Source organism: Impatiens glandulifera, chromosome 1 (assembly GCF_907164915.1).
Source record: "Impatiens glandulifera chromosome 1, dImpGla2.1, whole genome shotgun sequence".
Classification (NCBI taxonomy): domain Eukaryota; kingdom Viridiplantae; phylum Streptophyta; class Magnoliopsida; order Ericales; family Balsaminaceae; genus Impatiens; species Impatiens glandulifera.
This window is the reverse complement of record NC_061862.1, coordinates 18,020,891-18,030,163: the sequence shown is the minus strand read 5'-3', so window position 1 is coordinate 18,030,163 and position 9,273 is coordinate 18,020,891. Positions and strand designations below refer to the sequence as shown.

Below are 9,273 nucleotides of genomic sequence, written 5' to 3'. Positions count from 1 at the left end.
TCAATTTAGAGAACAATTAGTATTTTCAACTTTCTCAAGTTCTTCTTCATCTTCTTCCTCTTCTTCTAATTCTTGATATTCTTCCTCATTTTGTTGTAGTTGTGTAACTGTTGAAAGACGACATGCTAGCGAATCTAGGGCTTCTTGCATCCACGAGTAATGACAAGCTTCTCTCGCCTCCGACACATTCATCTGCATGCATGCATACAAGCCCACATAAAATAACAAACTAAAAACACTAAATCATGACCTAATTCAGATATAATTCACTACTTATTTTAATTTCTCACTCACCCATACTCTTCGGCGAAAATCTTTCTCCGGCCATAACTCGAGTTGATCCTTAACTAATAAAGGAAACATATAAGCTATGTAGCAACCCTCGTGGTTTTTACTTTTGAATTTCCATTTTCCTAATTTTTGCTGCCAACAATATATTCATTAGATATATTATAACATTAGTTATTTCAAATTAATTAGTGATGAGTATAATATATATATTACTTGGACAATTCCTACTACTCCAGCCTCTTCAATTGTTTCTCTTAAGGCAGCTTCTTTCATTGATTCATCATTTTCCCATCCACCCTGCAAACATCATGCATGATCATATATATAAAATTAAAAATTTATTATAAAGATAAATTAAACCTAATTTAATTACATATGAGGTACATATATATATATATATACCTTTGGAAATAACATGCCTTTGCCTTCTCTTTGTGCACTTATGAGGAGGACCTCTAATTCTTTCCCATCCAAATATGATTTACTTGTAGTCTTAAATCTATAAGGTATGCATCTGCACGTCCAAATTAATTAATGACTGGTAGTTAGGTTTAATTAATTAATTTATACATGCAACATCATGAATATTGACCTAATCAATGATTGCACATTATTATTAACAGGGATCAAATTGTATGTTAGATTGAAGGATTGACTTTTTTTTTTTGTTAGATATATAATGCAGGTATATATATATATATATATATATGATCAAATGAAGGAATGAATAAATGAAATTATGATATGCAAATTATTACCCGACGACTAGACGGCGACCTTTCTTGTAACGCTGTAATTGGCGTCCTGTTCGTGCTGAATCCAATGATACCATATCTTTATAAGTATCCCTAATCGCGCGTCCACGTTTCTGAGATTTCTGTTATCGTCTTCTTGAAGAAAGAAGGCAAGAAAACTGGGTTTTTGATTTTCTAGATCTTCAATGGATGAGATGAGAGAGATAGATAAACACAATGTTGTTAATTAACTACAAATATCATTTTATTTATAGTCTTCTAGAGAGAGATTCGGTGGATACGTATACATTTCGTAACGCTGACCCGTACAGGCGGTGGGCGTTTCGAGTTGGAGATTCGAATTTCCCAAGACTTGGTAGTTGGTATTATTATTATTATTATCATATACTATAACTAATATTTTCAAATGATCGAATTTGGGCTAATAATTAAATTGAAATACTGGACAATTTTTTTACAGTTAAAATTATAAAATTGAGGTTTTATCATTATTAAACCTATTATATACGTGATATTTATAAATAAATAAAATATTTATGATTAATTTAACTATTTAATTTTATAGAACCAAAATTCAGAATAGAAAAATTCAAATCCCGTAGTTAAATTAGTAATATAGATCTTTTATTACAATAAAGTATAATTATGAAATTTGAAAGAATATATCTAAAATTTCAATTGTCCAATAAACAATATTAGAATTTGCTGTAAATAATATATATAATTGATTAACTAGTAATTAATTGTCTGAATATACAAATTAATTAAAACACCTTTCACTTTCTTATAAATTGTGTCAAAATCATGATGAAATAATATTATTTCTTACAAATTTATAAGAAGGATTTGCTAATTTGATGATGGTGAATTTTATTTCTAAATGAAAATTAAATATGAGAGTTTGTATTTAATAATAATAAAAATATTATAATAAATAATGAACATGCATGTAAATTTTAGAGAATAAAAAATGTTTTTAAATTAGTAATTAATTATATATAATATTGACTCAAAAGCCTTCCAGGTTATGGCCTTTTGACGATTGAAATACTAACCGGGAAATATGGGGGAAATAAATAATTAGGATTAATGTCAATCTTTCATGTGACGCGTTGAATTTATACAAAATAATCAATCATTATAAGGAAAATTATTTATTTGTACAAATTGTAATGTCTATATAGATTTCCCATTATACCTATCAATTTTTATTTATTTTTTAATTTAAAATATTTTAAGTCAAAAATAAATATTAGACATTCAAAACCGATCCCTTTGAGCAAACTTAATTTTGTAAGTTGGCATAGATAGTTATAAAACAATTTGTAATCTAATCTTCAATTTTAATTATTTAAATAACTCAAAATATCATATTACTTTTATTTATCACATAATTCACATCTAGAATGACAATTATAACTCGTTTCCTCGGTTTTTATCCAAACTATTCCGTTATGAGAATTTTCCCCCAAAATCGAATGGGATAAAATTTGTGTCCCCCGTTCCAACTCCGCCCCGATTTCATCCCCTTTATTCCGTTTATGCTCTGAAGACTAATAAACATAATTGAATATATAACATTACCAATATATTTATTTATTCTTCCTATTTTATAAAAGGATTAAGTTTATTTCTTTATAATATTAAAAATATTTAATATATTATATATAATATTAAAATATTTATTTATATAATTTTATTAATAATTTATTTATTATATAATATGGTATAACAGTATCCCGTGGGGATTATATAAAACAAATGAGGTAAAAACAAATTCTCGAAGTAGAATGGGATGGGAAATACGATTAGTTATCTCTAATAAAATCACTTTATTTATTAACTAAAATATTAAAATACCATAAATTTTAAATTATTTTTATTATTATATATGAGAAATGATTTGGGCAACAACAACTAACATAAGGAGCGAATGTAAGAGAAAAATAAAAGTTAAAAATAAATAAACTTTTTTTTTTGAAAAATGATTTCCCTTTTGTTGCCATTCATCCGTTCTCTATATTAAAAAACATATTTTAATTTTATTTATCATATCATTCAATTTATTAATTAAAATATTAAAATATTATATATTTGAAAAAAAAAATTATTATATATATTAACATTTTAAATATTTTTACCAAAAAAAAAATATCATTTCTCCAATATAAACATCAATAGTTACTATTTAAATAACAATTTTTTTTTTAGAAAACTCCAATACAAAAGTAAACCAGATTTGTAAAATCTAACATCACATTTCTTTATATTATATATTAAAATCACAAAATAAATTAAAATTCTCACTCAAATAAAGTTTGATGGGACATAACTCATAAGCTCGAAACTATGTTAACGTGAGTTTTAGTCCACATCGGAACATATATTAAGTAAAAATTTGAGTAAAATGTGACGTGACATTCTAATTTCTTAATTTTAGAAAATGAACAAAATTTACCTTCATTCCATCCTTTCATCCATTATTTTATAAAACCATCACAATTTTAACTCTTGAATTTCTAATATGAGAAAAATGTTTACTTTCTTAAAAAATATTTATAATGAGAAACATAAAAGTACGGTCCCTCCATCTATAAAGTAATTAGACAAATATATACTTTTATACACTAACAAACAATCAAAGGGTTAGTGGTGTGATATCTATTTGACTTGTGCAAAACAAACAAAACAAACTGTTAGCATAACTAACAATTATATTTTAAGCTTACCCAAAAATTAATAATTATTCTAATTGTGGTAATTTGATATTGAATTTGTTCAAGGAGAAAATTGTTTTTCATTTATAAGTAGTTATGAAATTTGATATTGATAGTGGTTTAAACAGGGAACTAATTGACTCAATATATTTGATAATATGAAAAAAAAAGTATCACATGCCTAATCAATTATGCTAAATTAGATTTTTGTTAAGTTTAATATTAAAATATTATATATCTCTATAAATTTTCTTCAATATAATATTAAAAAATTAGAAAATAAAAAATGTATAGGCCCAATATTTCCCAAACTTATAGGAACGGGTCAACTTCTAATATGAATATTCTTTCCTTTTAATTATGTATGTTTTGACCTAATGTTATCGAGTAAAACAGTCCAAATATCGGCTTCATAATCCATCTTAACGAGCGTTGGTTGCGATGAGTCAATATTGACTTTTTGATGCGAAATTTAATACTAAAAGTTTATGGTTTACAACTTTTGAATTTGATGAAAATTCATATAAAAAACTATTTGATTAGTTGAATGTGAAACAAAATTATTTTAGCACTCTTCTATTTGCACCGCTTTCACATCCATAATTGTCAAAATGGGGCCAATAACATGTTTACACTTATTTTAACAAAGCTTAAACTGCTCAATATATTAAGCCTTAACACATTTTAATAGTTGTTTATTGTAATGTAGATTTCTACTATTTTGAATATATAATTTAATGTTATGTTAGAAGGGTGGTTATACATATATGTCATGTATGACATTGATACGTGAAAATGTAATATTTCTTTATTTGATTCAATATAATTTACTTTCAAACAAAAATTAAGTTATATAGATAAATCAAATTATTTAATATCAACTCATTTAACACAAAATTTAAATTATATTGATGTATTTTTTAATTACATTTTAAATTTGAATTTTATTTAATCAACTTTAGTATAAATAAATCTTTACATTATTTTTTTATTATCATCATGGTACATCTTAGACAGTGCCACACTTAGGATTTGACTATCATGATAGAAAAACTTGAAAAAAAATTAGCTATCCTAATTTTTTTTTTTTTTTAAATTGTTCACAAAATTATTGTTGTGAGATTTAAACCTATAATCAAATAAAAAAAAAATCTTATTTCCTATTATAAAACACTATTATCCACTTTTATGTTTAAATAATTAATAAATAACATAATTTATTTTTATTAAATGACGATCCTTACCCAGGCGGGAAATTCGATGAAATGGCCCTGATAAAGGGTCTAAATCTAAAAAAGAATCCCATCTGATAAATTTTGAAAAAAAATGCCTTTTCTCCCTACGAAATGTCGCTATTGCCCCTCTCGTGCCCACATTAGCGCTCATTAACGCGGAATACCACTCTCACGTTTTTATTTAAAACGCGTGAGTTCATAAACACGTTTTAGATGAAACGCGTGAGTGAAATTTTGCGTTAATGGAAAGACGTAAAATATCACTCACGCGTTTCATCTGAAACACGTTTATGAACTCACGCGTTTTAGATAAAAACGCGAGAGTGGTATTTCACGTCTTTCATCGTATATATACTTTATTTTGCCATAATTTTAAAAAAACCATTCACGACTCTCGACTCTTTCTCCGACTCTACTCTCAAACTCTACTTCCCTGAAGACCACGACCACGACCACGAGTAGCAGCTGACGACTACGACCACGACCTCTCCGTTTGAAGACCCACTACTCTTCGTTTTCAAAATGGGTATGTTTATTTTATGTTATTTAGTGATTATGAACACTAGGTTGATTATAGTATAATATAGCTAGGTTGTATTCTTAGTTAGTGATTCGATAACTCCTGAATGAATGTGAATGAATACTATGTTATATGAACAAAGACATATGTGACTCACGCGTATTGTTTCTCACTCACGCGAAATACTCACTAAGGAGGAGTTTATTGGTATGTTTCATGGAAATACAATGTTCCAAAAATTGTCCACAAGTTTGTTTCAATGGACCTATTGGATAGGGGGCTCCTATCCCATTAGATCCATTGCAGCAAACTTCTGGGAAAGTTGCTGCATTGGATTTCCATAAAACTCTACCAGCAAACTCCTCCTCGGTTATGGTTCACGCCATCTTCAAAAAGTAACAACCGAAGTAAGTAAAAATCGTGAGTGAGGCAACAACACAACATTACAATACGCGTAATTCTTTTATGTTGTTGAATTGTTTTCAATTACAGATCAAGTAATTCTTTACTTTAATGGAGAGTGGAAAACTACAGATGATGTTACTCATTTTACTGCAAAGTCAAACAGAAGTTTGTATGTTCCCCGAAATTCTACTTATGCTCAGTTAGTTGATCTAATCTATTCTGTTACTAATGTTGACAAATCTAGATATGATTTATTACTTCAAGCCAAGTATAATACTCCGTGCATGAATGTCAAATTTTCTAATATAACTGATATAAAAAACGATGTGGATGTGGAGTTCTTTTTACATGAAGTAGTTTCAGTCCACAATCACACTCCATTGTGTGTATCTTTAGTAGAGAACTCACTACCTAGAAATCCAACAAACCCAACTCAAGAAAGTGTATTGGTTCTAGAAATTGATGATCCTGACGTATTCCCGAAGTAGCAAGAGGTTGTCTTTGAAACTGAAAATGACATTGAAGATGAACCATGTTTGCGTCTGAATGAGGGGGGTGATGATTTAATTCATATTAACATACCAAACATTGAAAATCCAATACCTAATACATTAACTTGCGAAATTAAAGTCAGTTCATTTTTTGAGAATAAAAGATAACTTCAACTGAGGTTACATAAATATGTGATGGCTAATCATTTTGAATTCAATGTGACGAAGTCAAAAAAAGATATTTGGGGAATGCATGAAAAACAAGTACATAGACCATCACCATGACCACATGCCTAAGAAAATAATGGAAGACATGCATAGAAGTTATGGAATAAAGATGAGTTATAATTAGGCTTAGAGGTCTAGGGAAAAAGCCCTAATGGTGGTGCGAGGAACTGTAGAGGATTCCTATGGTAAATTGCCATCATATCTCTACATGTTGGAGATGAATAATCCGGGTACTATAACAGACATCTAGACAGATGAGCATGTCCATTTCAGGTATATGTTCATGTCCCTAGGCCTCTCAATTAGGGGTTTCAGAATCAGTTGTCGTCCTGTATTATGCGTCGATGCTAGTTTTCTTAAGCATAAGGTTGGAATTCAACTATTGGTGGCTATAGCATTGAATGCAAATGAGCAACTATATCCTTGATTTTGGCGTCGTTGATTCAGAGAATAATAACTCCTAGACATACTTCATGTAACGGCTAAGAGTGACAATTGGATCAGTCCAGGATCTCGTCTTCGTATCCGATAGACACCCAATTATTGCCAATGCATTGTGCTCAATTTTTCCAGAAGCATATCACGGTACATGCACATACCACATCAAGATGAATATAATGACCAAATTTAAAAATGATCACTTCTAGACAAAATTTGAATTGGCTTCTCGTGCATACACTGTCCCAATGTTTAATCGGTTTTTTGACAAGATCAGGATTAAGTACCCTCGTATAGATGTCTATTTGGCAGATATTGGAATGGAGAGATGGAGTCGTGCTTTTTTCCCCGGTAAACGATACAATCAAATGACAAGCAATTACGCTGATAGCTTTAATAGTTAGAGCATGGAATCTAGAAAGTTTCCCATATCAACCTTAGCTGACTATTTACAATTCATAATACAACAATGGTGTCATAATATAAGAGAAAAAGTAGATAATCACAAAGAACGTTTATCTCAATATTATAAAAAGTTCTTACATGAGCAAGTTGAGAAAGCCAGACTGTATAACGTCAATTCACTTAACTAATTCGAGTTTTATGTGCATGGCAATGAATCTCATTTTAAAGTTAACTTACACGAAATGACTTGCCCTAACTGCTGCCCATACATGAAAATTGGATCCCTGTGACTTCTGCTCAAGGTAACAATTGCTCACATGTTTAGTCGTTATCTTTAATCTATCTAACCAATTTCTCGCATGTTTAATCGTTATCTTTTTCAGGTATTACTCAACTAAAATGTGGTTAAATGCATATTCGGAGACATGTTATCCTGTTGGTGATGGAGAAAATGGGATATTCCGGAAATTAGCAAACAACACGTCTGCCTAAAACCACCTATTAAGGTGAAGAAAAAGCGGTCAACAACAAATCGTAGGTCATCCCAAGGTGAGACTCGTAAGGTCCGAAGACGATGTAACTCATGTGGTGATCAAGGTCATAACAAGGCAACATGCAAATCAGTGATGCCTTCACCATTTACTACAAGAGCATCATCTCAGCATCAACCATCATCTTAGTAGCAACAACCATCATCTCAGCATCAACCATCATCTCAGTAGCATGTTGAATAATTCTATTTTCAACAAAATGTTTTAAGTTTACTTCAACTAAGATAATGTTGTATGAATAATTTTCTAAGTTTACTTCAACCAAGATAATGTTATATTGTATGAATAATTGTATTATATGAAACATAATGTTCTAAGTTTACTTCAACAGTGGCTCTTATTTCAGCAGGTTGAACAAATAGTGACTCGCGCATATTAAATATGTGTGAGTTATGACTCACGCATATTACAAGATAACTCACGCATATTACAATATGCGTGAGTTATGTTGTAGTATGTTGTATCATAACTCACGCATATTACAAGATAACTCACGTATATTATAATATGCGTGAGTCATAACTCAAGCATATTATAAGATAACTCACGCATATTATAATATGCGTGAGTTATGATTCACGAATATTTGTCACAAACCTTAATATCTCTTATTGATGTGAATTGTTTCAACATATTACAATAATATTACAATAATAATGTGAATTGTTTCAACATATTACAACAATAATGTGAATTGTTTCAACATATTACAACAATAATTTGAATTGTTTCAACATATTACAACAATAATGTGAATTGTTTCAACATATTACAACTATCATCACATAACTTTAAAATATTACAAGAATAACACTTCATGGCTCTAAAATTTGGTGGAACAACCTGACTGCCCACTTTTCTCTATAAAATTTCATCTTATCTGATATGTAATTTTATAGACCAAGTTTAGCAGTCAGGTACTCTATATACATAAATACAAAAACGCCAAAGTCCCCACTTATTTTTGCTTTTGGTACTTCTGGATGTGGGATTCAACGAAATGTTAAAGTCTCCATTGTCATGTTAGGATACTTGGAAATTTGAATTGGAGACATTGCTTTATGAAGAAAGAGGGGCAACATTTGACACATGAGTATCATAAATTCTACAAAATTTTCGTCATTGAAAATTGACTAATCGCAATCATAAACGTCAATTCTCCATTCTTTCATTCGCAGAACACACAGTACCCAGTGCTTCATGTCGATGTTGAGGGGGAAGTAAATGTCATCAACAA

General features: G+C 29.5%; 1 protein-coding gene across 1 annotated transcript; it reads right to left on the bottom strand.

The window, feature by feature from the left end:
* LOC124922440 (nudix hydrolase 18, mitochondrial-like) lies at positions 1–1,123 on the bottom strand. Its single transcript, XM_047463167.1, has 6 exons — positions 1,050–1,123; positions 694–805; positions 505–588; positions 295–423; positions 109–192; positions 1–57 (listed from the first exon to the last, which is right to left on the bottom strand). Exons 1-6 carry the CDS (start codon positions 1,121–1,123, stop codon positions 1–3), a joined length of 540 nt encoding a protein of 179 aa, XP_047319123.1.
* Positions 1,124–9,273: the final 8,150 nt, after the last annotated feature.

What these genes read in the sequence shown, in the direction of transcription:
- LOC124922440 (XM_047463167.1), bottom strand. Translation starts at nt 1,123, where the DNA reads ATGGTATCATTGGATTCAGCACGAACAGGACGCCAATTACAGCGTTAC. An exon ending in GAGTAGTAGGAATTGTCCAA is followed by an intron (nt 424 to 504) that starts GTAATATATATA and finishes TATTGTTGGCAG; the next exon opens with CAAAAATTAGGAAAATGGAA. An exon ending in TAGCATGTCGTCTTTCAACA is followed by an intron (nt 58 to 108) that starts GTTACACAACTA and finishes TTAGAAGAAGAG; the next exon opens with GAAGAAGATGAAGAAGAACT.